Genomic DNA, 20,634 nt, shown 5'->3' with positions numbered 1-20,634 from the left:
TGCCATGCAGGCCACATTTGCAGAGTCTCTTTTTTATGGTGGAATTATGAACACTGACCTTAAATGAGACAAGTGAGGCCCGCAGTTCTTGGAATTTGTTGGGGGGTCTTTTGTGACCTTTTGCATGAGTCTTTGCTGCGCTCTTGGGGTAATTTTGGTCAGGCAGCCACTCCTGAGAAGTTTCACCACTCCTCCATGTTTTAATTATACTGCTGTGTCAATACGAGTAGTGTTTATAAAAATTTGTTATACTTTGCAGCCGTGTTTTTCTGTGAGTAGTGTATGCAAAGATTTTTGTACTATGCCACCGTCTCTTTCCCATTTGTGGGCCATAAAAATTATTTAACTCTACCACTGTGTCAATACAAGTAGTGTTTCAAAACAAATTTGTACTCTGCAGCCGTTATTTTGTGAGTGGGGTATCTGAAAAACATTCTAGTATGCAACCATGTCTTTCCCATTTGTGGGCAAAAAGCCTCTGTTGATTCTTTACCAAAAAGCTTCCTTTTGCAGGCCCCTAGCCCTTACTATGACCATTTTACAGCAATTTCAAAGCACCAAATTTTGGGTCACCATTGATTTCTATTGTCTCTGGAGTTGTGGTACATTGTTCTACTGTTCAGAGACACCTGGCGCAAACCTAACACCATCTGTAAAAAAGCTGATTTTGAAAAGAGGATGGTTTCTACAAATGGATAATGATCCTAAACACACGTCAAAATCCACAATAGACGTCCTCAAAAGGCACAAGCTGAAGGTTTTACAATGGCCCTCACAGTCCCCTGATCTGAACATCATGGAAAATCCGTGGCTAGACCTCAAAATAGCAGTGTATGCAAGATGACCCAGGAATCTCACAGAACTGGAAGAATTTTCCAAGGAAGAATGGATAAAAGTCCCTCAAACAAGAATTGAAAGACTCTTGTCTGGCTACAAAAAGTGTTTACAAGCTGTAATACTTTCAAAATGGGTTGCTAAAAGGTACTAATCATGCAAGGTGCTCAAACTTTTGCTTTGGCCCATTTTCCTTTTTTGTAATTTTTTAAATGTAAAAAATGAAGAAAAATATATATATTTTTTTGCCTAAAATGCAAAGGAAATGTGTCATCTTTAACTTTAGGCCTTTTAGAGATCATTTCATCTTCAACTTGCTTAACTGTTCACAATAACAGTAATGTAGACCAGGGGTGCCCGAACTTTTACATGCCACTGTAAATGCAAAAAACAATTCAAATATATGTGTAGCCTGTCTAAAATGTTGATATACTTAATAAAGAGTCTTTACCACAAATCTCACTACAAATATGGACTTTATGTTTGAACGAGAGCAACTTTTGCTTTCTAACAATATTCTTTTTGGTCCATCTAACATATTGGCCTCTTTAGGCTTTTCATGTGCGAACTATTCAGCATCTGATGTGCAAAACAATGATGTGTCACACACTCAAGCCACATACAGCTAATACACATCCTCATAGTAATGAGGCTCAGCTCCCACGGAGAGATACAGTATATCATATGAATAAAGGCTGGAGTGCTGCAATCCACTCAGACAGCCAATATACATTGATACATCTGCAACACAGCCACACAATACAGGGGGCAGTGCAACACAATGGGCACAATGCAGAGGACAATACAACGCAATTCACATAATACAGGGAACAGTACAACACAAGGTACATAATACAGGGGACAATGCACACAATACAGGGCACATTACGGAACAATACACAGCATTACCAAATTGCAAATGTTAGAAAATCCTTTCACCATAGGACCTGTTTATAGTAAATATAAGATCTGTCATTATGCAAGTATCACCATGACTGCTAGGGAATAGCGGTAGGAAATGCGGAGAAAGCCGTTATACATGGGTCCTAGTGCCGGTCTTAACATAAGGAGTCACTCACTGGCGTTAAAAATGGCACAATCTTTGAGGAGTAGACCCTGTTACAGATTTTGCATTGGGGTCCAAGAGCTTTAGCCACTTCAATATATGCGCCGTACATGTACGGCACATGTCGTGTCTCCTCCTTTGATGTGGGCTCTGGCCCTGAGCCCACATCTTTCCCAGCACATGTAGGCTGGTTTGAACAGCAGACATGTGCCCCTAACAGCCGCGGGTGGAATTGCAATCCACCCGCTGATGTTAACCTGGTTAATGCCGCAGACAATATCTGACAGCGATTGCGCCAGAAGTGCGTCATTAATCCCGCCCATCAGCGCCCATGTCACATTAACGCCGGTCGCTGATGGGTTGCAGACCTCTATGGTTGTCATTGCTGGATTGCTATGAGCGCCGCCCAGTGGTCGGCGCTCACAGCAAGTGAGCATTTCTACTACACATAGGCGAACTGATCATCGCCTGTGTGTAGCAGAGGTGATCAGAAGATCACAGCTTCTAGTCTCACATGGAGACTATTGAAGCGAGCGAAAAAACAAAAATGATTTTAAAAAATATTTAAAAAATATGTAATATATAAAAGTTCAAATCACCCCCATTCGCCCCATTCAAAATAAAACAAAAAAAAATACTCATGTTTGGTATTGCCGCGTTCAGAAACTCCAGATCTATCAAGATATAAAAATAATCAGTAAATGGCTCAGCGAAAAAAAAAAGTAAAAACTCCAGAATTATGTTTTTTTGGTCGTTGCAACATTGCATTAAAATGCAATAAAGGGCGATCAAAAGATCGTATCTACACCAAAATGGTATCATTAAAAACATCAGCTTGGCACGCAAAAAATAAGCTCTCACCCAACCCAAGATCACGGAAAAAAAGACGCTACAGGTCACAGAATATGACGCAATTTTTTTTTTTTAATAAATTTTGGATTTTTTTTCACCACTTAAATAAAACAGAACTTATACATGTTTGGTGTCTGTGAACTCGTAATGACCTGAAGAATCATAATGGCAGGTCTGTTTTAGCATTTGATGAACATGGTAAAAGAAAAAGACAATGCTGTTGTTCAAAAGAACAACTCGTCCTGCAAAAAAACAAGCCATCACATGGCCGTATTGACCAAAAAATATAAAAGTTATGGCTCTGAGAAGCAGGGGAGCAAAAAACAGAAGCGCAAAAATGAAAGTGGGCTGTTACGTGAAGGGGTTAAGATTTTCCTATGGGTGATCTTGCATGACTCCAACCAATAAAATGTATTATTTGATCATTTTTACAGGTATTATTGCATGACAACAATCAGCCATTTAATAAGAGTCATACTGATAAGGGTCCAGCATAATGACCAGTCACAGATGTGAAGAATTAGAGGGACGTTGTGCTAGTTTCAGTTGATTGTTGACTACAACTTCTATGAGAGTTTCGTCTAATCTTCAATGAAAAGGCTGGATCCCTTGCATACCTGTAGCATCAGAAGGTGCAATTATTTTAACCAGGTTGGTATAATGGTGAATAATAGCCTAATCCGTCCAGAATAACAGGTAAACAAGTCCCATTGTGCAAGGAGTTTGTAATAGTCACTATTCCCCCTGTTGTGTGTACAGTGTAATACAGCATAACAAATCAAAAGAGGGCACCACCCCATAAACAGGGCTCAATGTGAGGCATATACAAAACCAGAAAATATAAACAGAAAAAGAAATATGCCAATACAAAGGGATCACCTAAAAATAGTCAAGATTTATTTCTGAATATCAAGACAAAAATAAACACATGGTATAAAAAGAATTAAAATAGCCAATGGACTGTACATGCAAGCCACGACACTCCCGTAATAGACGAGAAATATGAAAAGGTATCCTACCAGCACAGCACACTATATATTCATATCACCAAAAATGTGGTGAAAAGCATAACATGAGAAAGAGAACAAGATACGTGTGCAAAGCAGAAATAAATTGTGGCGAGAAGACCACTCGTGTATCGCTGCTGCCCGTGTGGCTTCCTCAGGGGTGACATGATGCATACGGCCTATATGTACATAGAAGGTAGAGTGTAGATGGTGCCAGTCTTTTTCTATGTCACTGGCATTAAAAAGGTTTGAGTAGAACGTTACAGATTTTGCACTGGGGCCCAAGAGCTTTAAGTTTTTCCTCTGATTTTTCATGACTGCAACCAATAGATATGTATTATTTGATTATATTTATAGGTATTATTGACTTGTAGGACGTCAATCAGCCATTTAAAGGGAACGTGTCACCAGGTTTCCACTATCGCGCTTCTGTGCTGGCACACTTCACTCTTTCCTGCAGAGAGTACTGTAGTACACATGCGCGGGGAAAAGCCAAAGATTGCCTACGACCTGTAGGTAACACCGGCACATGCGCAGTAGAGTACTTTGTGCTGCCCACAGCAGGCGGAGAGAAGTGCGCCTGCGCAGGAGCGTGATGGGGACACGGTGTGTATGACGTAGGACGCGTCATCCACCGGAAGCAGGAAAGCAGGACGGCTATCGCTAGAAGAGAAGAGGCGCCGGATCAAGACCAGAGAGGCCCATCGGACCAGACGGCATCATCTATGAGTACAATAGAAGGTCTTTTTTTGTGCCTTGCAGAGCAGATTGGGGACATACGGTATATACAGCTTATTAGAGTGCTGTAAACGGGGCTGAAAGATACTGGCCGTACTTTATATGGGGAAAACCTGGTGACAGGTTCACTGTACCAAGAGTCGTACTGATAAGTGTCCAGCATAAAGACCAGTCCCCAATGTGAAGAATAATAGGAACCTTGTGCTAGTTTCAGTTGATTGTTGACTACACTTCTATGAGAGTCTCTTCTAATCATCACTAAGAAAGCTGGAGTCATCACATACCTGTAACATCATGGGGAGTGCAAATTTTTTTTTAACCTGGTTGGTATAGTGGTGAATAATAGCCTAATCCCTCCACGACAACAGGTAAACAAGTCCTACTGTGCAAGGATTTTGTACTAGTCACTATTTCACCTGCTGTGTGCATTGTGTCCTATAGACCCCTGTATTATGTGCATAGTGTTGTACTGCCCCCTTGCATTGTGTGGCTTTGGTGCAATGTGTCAGTGTATATTGACTGTCTGGGTGGATTGCAGATTTTCAGCCTGTGTTTATAGGACATTTCTGTCTGTGTAAAGTGTCCCTCATTAGTATGAGGATGTGTATTACCTGTGTGTGTGATGTGAGTCACTTTGTGTTGGACATTTGTGTGGGTGTCTATATAGATACATCTCTGAGGTGCACGTCTGATGCTGGATACTTATATATACTTATTATACTTATTATACTTATATACTTACCATATGAAAGTCCAGTCTTAATGAAGAGTCCAAAATGTTATACAGAGAAAGACAATTGATAGAAAGTAGAAAATGAACTTTCAACTCATTCATAGAAAAAGTCTAGTATTGTAGTGACAGATCTAAGAAAAACTCATTATTATGCATGATACATATAAATGTTTAGAGAAAAACATATACTTTTTAAATTTATACTTTGTTTCCTGCAAATTTTCTCTAATTAAAATGGATGGGAAAAATGCTGAATGGAAGGAGAACAGCATGGGGAAGACCATTGGAAGCAGGCTCAGACTGGCCTATAGCAGGGCCGGCCCGAGAGATTACGGCGCCCTAGGCGAAACTATTTTGTTGCGCCCCTACTACTTTTAACACAGCGCCGCGGCAAATTTTGGGCCACGCCTCTGACCACACCCATTCATAACTAGCCACACCCATATCCACATCCCAACCACACCCATTTAGCACTGCTGATCACACTGTTTCATAAAGAATAATTATAAACAAAAAATATGGCCACACAGTGCTCCATACTATATAATGGCCACACATGATGCTCTATACTGTATAATGGCCACACATGATGCTTCATACTGTATAATGGCCACACATGATGCTCCATACTGTATAATGACCACACATGATGCTCCATACTGTATATTGGCCGCACATGATACTTCGTATCGTATAATGGCCACACATAGCTACTCCTACACACGCGGCTGCGTTCCGTACACACGCGCTCCGCTCCATACACCTCGTACACACGCGGCTCCGCTGCGTACACCTTGTACACATTTAGCTCCGCTCCATACACCTCATACACACACGACTCCGTTCCGTACACCTCATACACGACTCCGCTCCGTACACCTCATACACACGGCTCCGCTCCATACACCTCATACACATTCAGCTCCGCTCCATATACCTTTTGCCTTTTGAAAAGATTTTTTATAATTTTTTCTATTTTTTCTCTGGCGCCCTCTTAGGGTCGGCGGCCGCCTAGTTCGCCTATACGTTCGGGCCGGCCCTGGCCTATAGGGGAACAGGAGAATCCGTGGTGGGCCCTCATGCAGAAATGGGCCCCGAACTCCATTGTATGGACAGTAAATGTTCTGTATCTACTGCCAGATGGTTGAACGAGATGTGACGTGCCACAAACTCTTTATTGGACCCCTTCTTTGCTGATGGTCCTAAGTAGCTACCATAACTACCACCCCCAGGGATGCCAACTCTGGGTACCTTACGTTACGGCTAGCGGTCCCATTAACACTTGTCCATATCTGGTCCTGGCTCGCCTCTTTGTCTCTTCTGGGCAGCTTAGACTCTGCAGTCTGTTCACCAGTTCCTAAATCCTGGCTCTCCCTTTTTCAGTCCACAAGAACACTAGTGGTAAAAGATGTGGCCTGGGTTCAGGCTTTGGTGGGTCCGGAATATTGGCAGGATCATGAACACAGGCTCCTGCTACCTCTGCTGTTGTGACAGCTTCCTCTGGCTCCGATATTCCTCTGGTCACTCCCTTGGGAGTCTCACGTACATCTGCCAGCTATGTAGCCCCCTAAGCATGTTATACTGTATGGGTGACTAATTGAATACAGTAAAAATTGTAACACGTTTGGGGTGTTATAAATCACAGAAATGTACCCCAGACCACGTAATTCTATATGGCTGAGAAATGTAACCCTGCAAAATTTTTAGACGCTTTTTCTGTTTTAGAGATCACAGAAATGTACACAGACCATGTAATTATGTATGGCTGAGACATGTAACCCTATACAATTTTTAAACTCTTTTTATCAGTTTTATTGAGCTCAAAAATGTACCCAGGCCACATAATACTGTTTGCTGAGAAATGTAACTATGCTAAAAACTTTAACACTTTTTTCAGTTTTCTAGATCACAGGAAAAGTACCTCAGACTATGGAATAGTGTATGGATAAGAACTGTAATCCAACCAATTTTTTATTGCTTTTTTGTAGTGTTAGATAATATCACAGAATATTTCCCCAGACCACAGAATAGGGTATGGATGAGAAATGTAATCCAGCTAATTTTTTTAACACTTTTTTGTACTGTTAGATAGTATTACATAAATTTACCCCAGACCATAGAATAGTGTATGAGTGAGAAATGTAATAGAGCCAATTTTTTTAACACTTTTTGCAGTGTAAAAACATTAATGCTTTTTTGAAGTGTTAGATATCACAGAAATGTACCACAGAACACATGAAACTGTATGAGAAACTGCTGAGAAATTTAAGCCTGCAATTTTTTTTAACACTTTTTGAAGTTTTATAGATCACAAGAAATGTACCCCAGACCACATAATACTGTATGGGTGACAAATTAAATCCTGTACTTTTTTGGAGTGTTATAGATTTAAAAAAAATCAGATTAGTATATGGGTAACGAATTTAACCCAGGTAAATTTAATAATGATTTTTTTGAGTGTTATATAGCACAAAAAAGTAACACAAATCACGTAATACTCGATATGGATTAAAGTATATTACTTATTCCCCCCCCCCCAAAAAAAAAAAAAAGAAGCTTCAGCTATATATTTGCCAATGGACTGCACAGCCCTAATTACTGCCTACAGACTGGGTTCTGTCACTCCCTGCTCCTGTGACTATTCCTCTCTAGGCTAAATGCAGATTGTATGTGATACAAACTGCAATGCAAATGATAAGCCCTTTAAAGTTCTGTTAGTATGATGTGGAGCTCATACTATAAATAGGGCGCTATGTGGGGCTTATTCTGTATATAGGTTGCTGTGTAGGTGCTAATACTGTATGTAGGGGGCTGTGTGTGGGCCCATACTATATGTAGGGGGCTGTGTGTGGAGGCTCATATTGAATGTAGGGGGCTATGTGGGGCTTAGGGTACCGTCTCACAAAACGATTTACCAACGATCACGACCAGCGATACGACCTGGCCGTGATCGTTGGTAAGTCGTTGTGTGGTCGCTGGGGAGCTGTCACACAGACAGCTCTCCAGCGACCAACGATGCCGAAGTCCCCGGGTAACCAGGGTAAACATCGGGTTACTAAGCGCAGGGCCGCGCTTAGTAACCCGATGTTTACCCTGGTTACCGTCGTAAATGTAAAAAAAAACAGACAGTACATACTCACATTGACGGACACCGGAATGGCCCTGCGCTTAGTAACCCGATGTTTACCCTGGTTACAAGCGAACGCATCGTTGGATCGGTGTCACACACACCGATCCAACGATGACAGCGGGAGATCCAGCAACGAAAGAAAGTTCCAAACGATCTGCTACGACGTACGATTCTCAGCAGGGTCCCTGTTCGCTGCTGCGTGTCAGACACAGCGATATCGTATGGATATCACTGGAACGTCACGGATCGTACCGTCGTAGCGACAAAAGTGCCACTGTGAGACGGTACCCTTATACTGTATAGGGATTTATGTCAGTGCTCACTGTATATAGGTAGCTATGTGGGGCTCATATTGTATATACGGAGTTATATGGGGCTTATACTGTATATAGATAGCTATGTGAGGGTTCATACTGTATGTAGGGAGCTGTGTCTGGACTCATATTGTATGTAGGGGCTGTGTGTGGATACATTCTGTATGTACTAGGCTGTGTGGAGGTTCATATTGTATGTAGGGGGCTATGTGGGGGTCATACTGTGCATTGTGGGGCTGTGGGTGCTTACGTGGTATGTAGGGGGCAATGTGAGAGCATATTGCGTGGGCCTGTGAGCATTTATCCTCATTGCAGTACAGCTTATGGTCTCCTTTTCTTGTCCTGATTGAAGGAATTCCCTGATAAAACCCTGAATGACCAAAAGATGAGGGATACACATCAGAAGAAGTTCCCATTACGCTAAGTACACAACTGTTCAGGCTATATAGGGTCTGTATATACATAGGATAGTCCATGTCCTTAAAAATGTGAGTATGAGGTAGATGGATGTTTTGTGTTTTATTTGCTCTGCCACTTGACCGGCCATTCATGATCTGAAGGGTTATTCTTTGTTGTACAAGGACATCATATGTTTATTCTTGGACTTTGTTAGGGGTTTTTTCTGGTCAGGTTGTTGAAAAATATTGCTGATATGTATATATCCCTCAGCAGCCCACTAGTATCTATATTATACACATTTATATATGTTCATTACATATTATCTGATCCCCTATAGAGGATGCTGGTCAGTCAGTAGTGGTAGAGCTACAGAGGGGCAGGCGATGAGGAGCGGGGGTGCCATTCCAATTCAACTTAGGGTGCCAATCTCCTCTGTCAGGAAGGGAAGTGTGAGGGGCAAAACTAGTCCCTGTCTCCCATCATTTCTACTCTTTTTTATTTAATTACTGGTTTTCTGTGCAAATGTGTGTGCATTTATGTGTGTATGTACTGTATTAGGTCTTTAAACTAACTGAAAGAGATAATTTTTCTACGTTTTTTTTTGTTATGGTTTACATGTAGAAGGGCCCCATAGAATGATCGCTTTGATTGTTGATTGAGGAGACTGTGTGTGGGCTCATATTGTATGTAGGGGGCTATGTGTCAGGACTCTGAACATTTTTTAATGTCAGGGCTCTGAACATTTTTTACCTTTTGTGCATTACTGCCCTTTTCCAAGATGGCGTCTTTGGTCTCATGTGCACTGTGTCTTCCTGCTATAAAACTCCACCCCAGCCTTCAGTCTGTGCTAGAGTATTCTGCCTTGCATCCAGCTCCTGAGCTCTGATTACTCCCTGGCTATACACCTGCTCCTGTGAACCTGTGTGGTGATCCTGCTACTCTGCTCTGAGTTCCTGCTGCATACACAAGTTTCCAGTAATCCTCCTTCATCTGCTGTTCGTGTTTACTTCCATATGCATTTGCTGGACATGTAAGCTGTTTCTGCTTTGCAATAACCTGAGACTATTAACCAAGCCTCCCTGGTTGAGCTAAGATATGATTTGAACTGCCTTATAAGCATATCTATCTGTGCCTGGACTAAGACAAGGATTTATTCGTGTCAAGTATCCTCAAGAATAACTGTGCTTCATAGACTTTCTGCTTGATTGCATTTTCCTCTGAAGTTTCCTATAGACGGCTAAGCTGCGTTTATTATTTGCACCAAGTGTTGTGGACTTGTGTTTCTCTCTGCACCTGTTTGAATCACCGTGTGATAATATAGACTTTACCACTTATAAAACTGTGTCCTGTAGTTGTCTTGTTCCACGCAAAGAGTCTCCTGAGTTATCCCCTATAATTATTACACTATGTGGTGGGTCCTACTGTATATAGGGGGATGTCGGCATACTTAATTATGCTTCATATTAAGTCATACAATAATTAATATATATTTTTTATATTATATTAATATCAAGCAGAATTAATTTCAGCCTATTGGTTCGGCCTCCACAATAGTCACAGTCTGTCATGTGGCTCCTTGAGAAAATTAATCTCTGACGCTCTCCGTGTATGGATGTGACCCAGAGCACCTGACCTATCACATGATCCATGATCTATCAGGGGATCATGTGACAGGTCACATGATACATCAGGTACTTGGGGGGGGGGGGTGGCTCACACCTTCTAAACTGCCGGGGGCCCTGTCTACTCTTAATCCACCTCATAATACAGAGTTATACTTAATGCATAAAGGGACCAATCCAAAGAGACTAAAAATACAAATAAAATGTACTAGACAAAACATGCAATCCGCATTCACACAATGCAAGCATGCATTTGGCCACTCTATACAGATACTCCTTTGTTTCAGTGCAACTGGATAAACAAGGAGGAGTTACCTACAAATGTGTTACAGCAGGTTCCACAGAACACAAACAGCCAGACACATAACAGATAAAGTTGATCAGATCTTTTGAAATTCTTTGCCGAATTTCTCACCAAAATTTGATTTGCATCGAATAAATTTGGCCAAATTGCATACATAGAAGACTATAATTTCCTAGAATATACTGTATCTGTAGAACCTTGTAAATTCTCCTTGGAGTCAATTTAACATGTTTTGAGCTCTGTAATGCAAATACAGCCTTTTAAATATGCAAATGACTTTATCCTATCTGGTTAGGGAAGAACAGATTGTAGCCAGAGTTACCCAATAGTGTCTAACAAACCACTGCAGCATCAAAAATTTTAGGTTGCTTAAATTGCATAAATGGTCTAAAAATTAGTGCGGGTGCATGCATTGCTGTTGTTAATATACAGGCTGTGCAAACGGAAGAAGCCGTGGCATTTTCACATGATTGGGTGCAGCAATTATTCCTGTTTGAGGAGTATAAAGAGCTTTGAACTTTGCTAAATGAAGAAGCAATAGCTTTTTCAAAAATTATGCCTTTAATTAGGGATCCAAAATTAGCAGTATGGGCCAATAATGGTAGCTCCGGAATCAGCACCAGTACAATATAGATGACGTGATGACAGAGAGTAGAATGTGGTCCGTCGGCACTGGTGGCAGTAAAACAGTGTAGACGACACTCAAGGACAGTCGGACAGGCATACAGATGTTATGGTTGATTTAATCATTGACATCACCCGACGGTGCATGAATGTCTGTACTGATCCATGCCCTACTTATTTTGAAAAATGTTAGGTTTTCATTGATCATAGTGGATAACTTGATCTGATTCGGTATGACAAATCCTCCGTCCATGCTGAATAACCTCTTTGATATTACACTGGAGGCAGGACATGACACTACACCCATAGCAAACTGGCCTAGTTCTCGCGACTTTGAAAGAAAATTGCCCTTGTAGAATTCGAAGATTGTGCACAATTTAGCCTTTTCAGAAAATAATTTGACCTTCCCTACTGCCGGGCTTAGGGGCCAAATACTTGGGGAAGTCTTGACCTTGCAGGAAGCACATAGTTGTCACATGGTAACACATGCAGTCAGCAACCGTCCAGTATACAAAAATTTATGTTATGACATTTCCCCACCCCAAAGATTTGTTTATAATTTTGGAAAGAATTGATAATTTTTCAAAAGAAAATTTAACCTAATGATTTCAAAGGATTTTGGTTTCATAATGTTAATCAAATTTTAATGTCTGAGCTCATCTGCGCAGGGGCCCCACACGTGGAGAAATGGTGACTCTGCAGGGTCACCTAGTCATATATAAGGTTGGCAACTGTTCACTGGGCAAGATCTTTACCAATTAGGGAACACAGATGTTCTTGCTAATTCCACAGCCGAAAATGTCTAAATAATTTTGAAAAACATTTATAATTATAAACAAAATAAATATAACATTTTGGTAAAGAATATTGTAGTTATTATACTGCCTGTGATAGCTCCCCTGATTGGCTGTGCTACGTCTTGTGATCGGTTTGCTGCAGGGCATTTTGGGTAAGCCTGACATCATTAACTAGCTAACTGAGTGTTGCGTGTGTGAAATGGCTCTGGGAATTTTTTTTTGCAGATCCTTGCTAATCAAATCGCAGATTGTTAAAAATTCGCATGAACAGCAGATTTCTGGAAATTCAGCTCAAATTCTATCCTTTGTTCATTAATCCACTCAGATCTCACAATAGATGTATACATTTAGGATTTTTTATACTGCCCCATATTGTTCACTCTTATGCCAGAGACCTTATAGTGTAAAGTAAATCGTTAGCACTTTAATTCAGGACTCGTGTGTTGCAGTGATATTACAATACTAAATGACTGTATTATTCACAAATTGTGTGGTAAAGTTTTAGATTGTATTAGGAGTAGATAGGTAGACGGGAGAAATGAATCCAGTGATATCAGATAATTAGAGACATAGAAAGAGAAGTAAGTAGCTATTAGTTTGTTAAATAGAAACACACATACATAGGATTGAAACATGGAGTAAAAATGCAAAATAGGCTGCACTTTCATGTAGTAATGGTTAAAAATTGACGATTTATCCAATTCCATCTAACTTGAGAAAAGCTCAGTATTACTTGCTGAAACATTGAGTTCTTTGGCATTGAATAATTAATCAATATTTGTACTGTGACTACATGGAAGTGTGATGATGTTTTCCATTTTTTATTTTGCGGACTCGTGGTTTGTGGACCTGAAAGCTGTTACCCGTTGTTAGACTCACTTGGTGAAGTGGATCCTCCAAGCCCAACCTCCAGGTGGGCAAACAGGCCAAAGGCATTGGTGCAGCAGGCAGGTGAGACACATGGTAGTTGAGGTAGTGGAAACCATAGGCAGACAGGAGACTCACTGGAGGCCACAGACAGATATCAGAGGTCCAGGAAACTGCAGGCAGACATGAGACTCCTTGGAGACCGCAGATAGGTAACTGAGGTACTGGAGACTACAGGTGAATAAGAAACCTCCTGGAGACCACAAGCAATTTGTAGACGTACTGCAGACAAGTAGCATAGGTCTTGGAAGCTGCAGGCAGACAGGACTAAGGAACACTAAAGTGTTAATACAAAGATACAGCACGGTGGCTCAGTGATTAGTACTGCAGCCTTCCTGCGCTGGAGTCCTGGGTTCAAATCCCACCAAGGACAACAACAGCAAGGAGTTTGTATGTTCTCCCCATTTTTGCGTGGGTTTCCTACGGGTTCTCCGGTTTCCTCCCACATTCCAAGGACATACTGATAGGTACTTTAGATTGTGAGCTCCATCGGGGAGAGCGATAATAATGTGTGCAAACTGTAAAGCGCTGCAGAATATGTTAGCGCTATATAAATAAAATAAAGATTATTATTAAGATACCAGTGTGTGTCTTGGTGAGCCTTATATAGGCCCAGACAAACTGTCACATGGGATCACACCAGGCCATCTGCAAAGCCCAACATGGAGCAGATCAGAGTTTAACAGACTGGGGTGAGGGACGCAAAGACTGGATCTGGGATAAGTGTGTAACACCCGCACATTTTTTTATTAGTGCAGCTTTACTTTGTGATTATTTATACAGAATAAAGACACAGAATAAAGATTTTCTTGAATCTGCCTGTAGTTAGGTAGTGGTGGTAAGGGAGAATTGATGTTACATTTGAGCTGTATGGATACTAGATAGATAGATAGATAGATAATTCAAAAAAGCAGGCAGCACTCCATATTCTTTTAGGTGATATGCAGGATTTATTCAGACCCACATGTCTGGGCAACGTTGGCTTGAGAAAGGCTCATTTGGAGCCGAAACGTTGCCCAGACATGTGGATCTGAATAAGTCCTGCATATCACCTAAAAGAATATGGAGTGCTGCCTGCTTTTTTGAATTATATGGACTAAGGACAACCAGTGGACAGGCTGTTCGAGGGCTTTGCACCCAAGGATAAGTAAAGGATATGTTCCTGTTTTTTTACTAATAGATAGATAGATAGATAGATAGATAGATAGATAGATAGATAGATAGATAGATACGAAATAGATTGATATGAGATAGATACAGTAGATAGATAATTGATAGGTAAGAGATAGAGAGATAGATAGATGATAGATAGATAGATGATAGATAGATAATAGATAGATACGAAATAGATGGATATGAGATAGATACAGTAGATAGATAATTGATAGATAATAGAGAGATAAATAGATAGATAATACATAGATAGATAATGGATAGATAGATAGATAGATAGATAGATAGATAGATAGATAGATAGATAGATAGATAGATAGATAGATAGATAGATAGATAATATGTCCAAAGTCATACTGATAGGGAATTTAGATTGTGAGCCCCATCGGGGACAGTGATAATAATGTGTGCAAAGCGCTGCGTAATATGTTAGCGCTATATACAAATAAAGATTATTATTATTATTATTATAATATAAAAGGTAAATCATTAGGACTGAGGTGAACATTGACTCATTTGATTCTACGTTCTCAACAGAAAATAACAAAAGACATCCCATATAAATCAATTTTACAAAACATATTTATTTATTACTGCATATCTTTTCATCACAAAGGTGCAAAATAAGCAAATCGCAAAAAACATAACTTTTCACAGAAAAGAACTTTTCATCCCAGCACAATTGCCAAGCTTTGCTTATGCCAATGACCACAACATACAGGACACGAGACGCCGTCCTTCACGGAAGGGAAATCTCCCATCGGACTACATGAAACTTCCTCTGTTTATCAAACACACAACAAATTGTAAACTGATTGTTTATGGGGAAACAAGGAGGACATCCTGGGCCGAGGACACGAAGCCAGATCCTGTGTCTTTAAACTCACAGTAGGAATATATATGAATATCCTAACATTGTACAAGGAGACTTCCCAAAACCGTTTCTCCGCTTTTAGTTTTCTAGATCACACAGGTGGGTGTCTTTGAGCCTGTTCCCCCACGTTATATAACATTTCAGATCTGGACCTTTAGTGGCTGTGTTCCCCAAACACTGGAGACCCTCAGCTTGCAGATCACTGGTACCAAGAATGCTTTACTTGGTGTATCTAATCATTTTAAGACTCCATCTCTATATCAATCTTCATGTACAACAATATTGTATCATAAGGATGTCTGAAAAATACAGGACAAGTCATTAATGTATAAAATCTCTATCTCTGGGGTCCAGGCCCCGGTATTGATCTTACATGAGAGTCCGTATGCATACCAGGTCATCACCAGGGCCTCCATAGATCAGCGGAGCTGCATTCCTGGGCACCCTGCTGCACAATGACTTGGTTGATATTTCTCAGGGGGTGGCATTTGCTTTCATTTGCAGCCCTGCGTTTCTGTGGATCCATCCAGATGCTCCTCTGTGTAGCTAGGTGCTTTCCATGAGGTGCGCATACTATATCCTTCATAGACAGGGGAAAGGAATGCTTGTATGGCGCCACTACTATGATGGAACGAAAATACACTTTATTAGTCTGATTGACTTTAAGTAATGCAGTAATGAAATAATATCCTTAGTTTATAGGATATATAAAAAATTTTCCGATGCCTACTTAGATAATCACAACATATACCAGACGTATACCAGCCCCACCATGCTCCATAGTTGTTTTACCATAAAGAGTGCGTTAGGGACTATCAGGCACCTATTATAGTTACGCCCCTGGCTATCACTCATAATAAGGGTAGGGTCACACGACCGTAATCTCTCCATCCGAGAAGAACAATACGATTATTCTGATCAGATTTTTATCAGACTGGCATCAGTTGTTCTTGGAGCTGGAGAGAAAGAAAAAAAAAAAAAGGTTTCTCAACCTTCTCCATTTTGTCAGTCGGTCAAAATCGGACCACACTTAGATGTCATCCGAGTGCGGTCTAATGTTTTCCATGGACCCATACACTTGCATTGCCGATTTTGATTTGACACTCTCAGTAAAATCAGACATCTCTCCTAGTTTTTACCTTGGACCACTCAGTCTGAGGAAGAAATCTGACCTGCATAGTTATAGAATACCATGGGTGTGAGTTCTTCCCTGGAAACCACCGATAGCACTCGTCTGAGATAATCAGTCATGTACATGTACCGTAACAGTGTGTACCAAGTAACTACAAGTCTTAGGCCCCTTTCACACATCAGTTTTTTGCCGTCAGTCACAATCTGTTGGCTCAACGGATCGACAAGTCTGTCGCAGATTGTGAAAAACTGATGTGACGGATCCGTTTTTTGGACAGATCTGACTAGCGGATCTGGCTAATTGGATCGGAACATGCTCAGTTAAAAAAATGGAATCCGTCACCGGATTCCGTCATTTGAGGGATCCGGCGCCATAGGCTTCCATTCTAGCAAACGACGGCCGGCGACAGATCCGTCGCTGTCCGTTTTTTCGACATACAGAAAAAACGTTACTTTGTCCGTTGTCTCCGGCCGCCGGATAAACAATTTTCGATGTATCCGGCGAACAACGGATGAAACGTGAGGCCATCCGTCGCAGTCTGTCGCTAATATAAGTCTGAGAAAAAACTGATCCGGTGGCATCAGTCGCCGGATCCGTTTTTTTTTTTTTTTTCAATATTCGACGGATTGCGACTGATGGCAAAAAACTGATGTGTGAAAGGGGCTCCACATAATTGCTTAATGTGACTGAATACACCTTCCTAGAATGTCAGATTACAACTTTTTGAAGAAAAAAGGATTGGATGTTTTGTAGGTTCAGATATAATTTTTCTCCTCTATGTCATGAATATGATGACCTATTGACCAGGCCAGGCTCTTCTTTTTGTATATCAAGACAACTTGAGGTATTGAATAGCTAGAGAGATGAGGATAAGATCAGTCACCTCTGGTTGCACGGTGGAGCTGTTGTCTCAAGAAGGTGACCGTCATCTCCAGGATATCGGCTTTCTCCGGTTTGGAGGGGAGCTGATGTCTCTGAAACTCCTTCTCCAGTAAGATGCGGAGTTGCTCAATGCTGCTGTTAATCCGATCTCTCCTCATCTTCTCAATCACCGGCTTCCTCAGCTGCAGAAAAGAAGAATCTCTCATTATTAGGGCTTGTGCACATGGCCGTATTTTCAGTCCAAGTTTGATCTGGCAAAACATCGAGCAAATGTTATGCTATTGGGCTGTGAACATGTCAGATTATTTCCTCGAACGGAGTCTGTCCAAAAAAAAAAATTGCTGCATTCCCAATTTGCATCTGATACTGGGATTGTCAATGAGTCTGTGAAAAAAAAATTGGACCTCACATCTGAGTGCAGCCCGATTTTTACGGACTGACAGAATGAAGAAGATGGATACTTTTTTTCCATCGTCTCCTCATCCGAGAAAATTGGATCACACTATGTTCACACTCTGATCAAACTGTGATCAGAGTTTGATCAGAGTGTGATTTGCATAATCCGCCCCATTCTCTCAGATGAAAGAAAATATGGTGGTGTGGCCCAAGCCTTACACCGCGCTGGCATCCATATGTATGAATGAGACCTAAGAGAACAACAAACATCAGGCTCCTGTTCCTATATTTATCCATAACTGCTATGTAATCCCTATCCAGAGTGTAGGATCCCTAAATATGAACAGGGAGCCCTGTTTCTGTGATATCCATTGAGTAAGTTCTTGCATACTTGCAGTCCTGGGAAATCCCATTGACCTATCATTGGACTCCACTTCTATAAACCAAACATGCCCTAAGGGGCAGACAACTACCGTACTTAAAATACATTCTCTGTTGCATCAACACAGATTCCCAAACTGATATCTGGTATGGAACAAATCCTTAAAATAAGTAATAAAATTAAAAAATTATACTCTACAAATAAAAAAAAAAAATACTGATCGCACTAAATTTTTCAAATCATAATGAAAAGTCATAAGTGACAAATTCCCTTAAATAGAATAAAAATTTTCCCCCAAAAAATAAGTATAATTTTGCAATTCTCCAAAAAGTAAAAAATTGCAAATTATAAAATTTAGGCAAAAATGATAGGTACCCAAAAGGATGTAAAATAAAATTCATATGCCAAATAAAAAATGTCTTAATAAGAAGTCCACAACTTTTTTTTTTACAAATTTCACATTTTTTTCATCTCATTAATAAAAAAAAAACATCCTTGCAAGTTTGTAATCTCCATTATTGTAGTGGTGCCATGGTGCAGGCTCTTACCTTGCGCACATCTTTGCCCATGTCTTCCATTCTATTATTAGGAGCCATGGTAAGTTCCCAGGAAAGGTCCTTACTCTGCTGGGTCAGATACTGAATGTTCCTGTGGGAATGGCCAATACCTCCCTTTATACCCTTGTATTTGCATACAGGAGTGTGAAGTTTTTCCTCTGTAGAGGTTCCCACAGTCTGAAGCCAAAGGACACTTAGGCCCAGACAATAGAAGTGTGTTAGGAGGCCCAGCATCTGGAGCAAGCCATAAAATTAGAGGAAGAGAAGTGTGGGAGAGTCTGGTAACACTAGGACTTGCTGCAATTGATCTCTGTGGTTCTTCCTCTGGCATCTGTTGTTATCACAACATTGACATTTTTTTTAGCTCATTAAAAGTTCATATTATCCTCCTGGCACATGACGGGTCATAAAGATACGGCTTGTGTGCTGGCAATTCATGTATCCAGACGTTAAGTATCATTGTGCTTCAGGTTATATGGCACATGTCTCGCTGGCTGGGGAACAATGAATATATAACTGCATTCTGTTCTTTCTTGTTGATACTGTATATAGCCATTACAGTTTTTGTTTTTCTTAAGCAAATAATCTTCCTAAATGATAATTTTTAAAACATCTGATTAAAAAATATATACTTTACAGTTTAAAGGAGTTTTCTCAAGTTTGGAAATTATCATCTACCCGTGGGATATGAGACAAGTTCCAGATTGCAAAAACACAAAAATGAAAAGGTATATTTGAAACCAGCTCACCGTTGCTGCCCAAGGTGTGTAGGGGCAAAGAACTCCGTTATGAACAAATGTGGATAATCCAGAGAAATAAGAGGGAGACACAGTGTTTGAAACGCGTTGGCATTTGTTCTCTTGCAATATGGAATCTATTTTTTAACCTAATAAAATAAAGTTTTGCTTTTTATAAGGAACTGGAAACAACCTCCCTCGTTTTTCTATGAGTTCTCGATTGCTGGGTCACAGACCTCTGGGATCCAAACCAATCCTGAGATCAGGGGCTCTGATTACCCCTAGGTGAACTGAGCAGCAGTCGATCCTGTGCAATGCCGCTCTATTCGTTCTCAGTGGTGATGTTAGAGATAGCTGAGAGCTGCACTCAGCTGGTCTTCGGCACAGGCATAAGAATGAATGGAGTGGCAATGCACATGATCAACCACTACTCCATTCACACGTGGCTCTTCAGAGCCCCATTGCTCAGGGTGGATGGGGGTCCCAGTGGTCAGCCACACAGCGATTTGGAAGTTATCCCCCATACCATGAATAGAGGATAACTTCCAAACTTAAGAGTATCACTGTAAGGTAATTTTCTTTCAGTTACCCTACGGAATATAAGCTTGGGTAATAAATAATACACCTGGAATGATGAATAAAACAATACCAGAATTCTAATGTGTTTCCCATTTTTCACCCGGTCCTAACTGCAGAAGTTGTAGAGATGCCTATGGATGGGTTTCTTCTCGATGTGTGACATAGTTATCCAGCACTTGTTGGTTGAGTCCACTCAACACTTGGCGAATGCTGTGTTATGCAGTCGGCATCAATTTCTAAAAGCAGAGACCAGCGCAAGCCACTGGTAACCCTGTAAAGAGGACCCATCACTGGATTTTGTAATTTAAACCAAGCATTTAGTTATTTTACTCACTTATATATTGCCATTAAGTTCACTGCTCTTTACAAACATCATCACTGTCCCCATTGGGGCTCACAATCTATATTCCCGATCACTGTGATTTTAACATGAACTTTACATAGAATAATTCTGTGTCATTTAAGTGTAGTTTTCCAATCAAATATTCTTCACCATATATAGATAGATATAAATAGATAGGTACAGATAGATAGATATAAATATGTGATTGAGATCTACAGTATATTCAGTGCTT

At 40.6% G+C, this 20,634-nt stretch overlaps 1 protein-coding gene across 1 annotated transcript; it reads right to left on the bottom strand.

The window, feature by feature from the left end:
* Positions 1–15,084: 15,084 nt before the first annotated feature.
* Positions 15,085–18,849, bottom strand: LOC143768885 (transcription factor HES-5-like). Its single transcript, XM_077257502.1, has 3 exons — positions 18,735–18,849; positions 17,410–17,590; positions 15,085–16,015 (listed from the first exon to the last, which is right to left on the bottom strand). Exons 1-3 carry the CDS (start codon positions 18,780–18,782, stop codon positions 15,795–15,797), a joined length of 450 nt encoding a protein of 149 aa, XP_077113617.1. The 5' UTR covers positions 18,783–18,849; the 3' UTR covers positions 15,085–15,794.
* Positions 18,850–20,634: the final 1,785 nt, after the last annotated feature.

This window comes from Ranitomeya variabilis, chromosome 4 (genome assembly GCF_051348905.1).
Source record: "Ranitomeya variabilis isolate aRanVar5 chromosome 4, aRanVar5.hap1, whole genome shotgun sequence".
Classification (NCBI taxonomy): Eukaryota; Metazoa; Chordata; class Amphibia; order Anura; family Dendrobatidae; genus Ranitomeya; species Ranitomeya variabilis.
Note: the sequence above shows the minus strand (reverse complement) of the source record. Positions and strands in the feature narration are given on the sequence as shown.

What these genes read in the sequence shown, in the direction of transcription:
- LOC143768885 (XM_077257502.1), bottom strand. Translation starts at nt 18,782, where the DNA reads ATGGCTCCTAATAATAGAATGGAAGACATGGGCAAAGATGTGCGCAAG. An exon ending in TGGGCAAAGATGTGCGCAAG is followed by an intron (nt 17,591 to 18,734) that starts GTAAGAGCCTGC and finishes TCTTTTCTGCAG; the next exon opens with CTGAGGAAGCCGGTGATTGA. An exon ending in GCTCCACCGTGCAACCAGAG is followed by an intron (nt 16,016 to 17,409) that starts GTGACTGATCTT and finishes GTTCCATCATAG; the next exon opens with TAGTGGCGCCATACAAGCAT.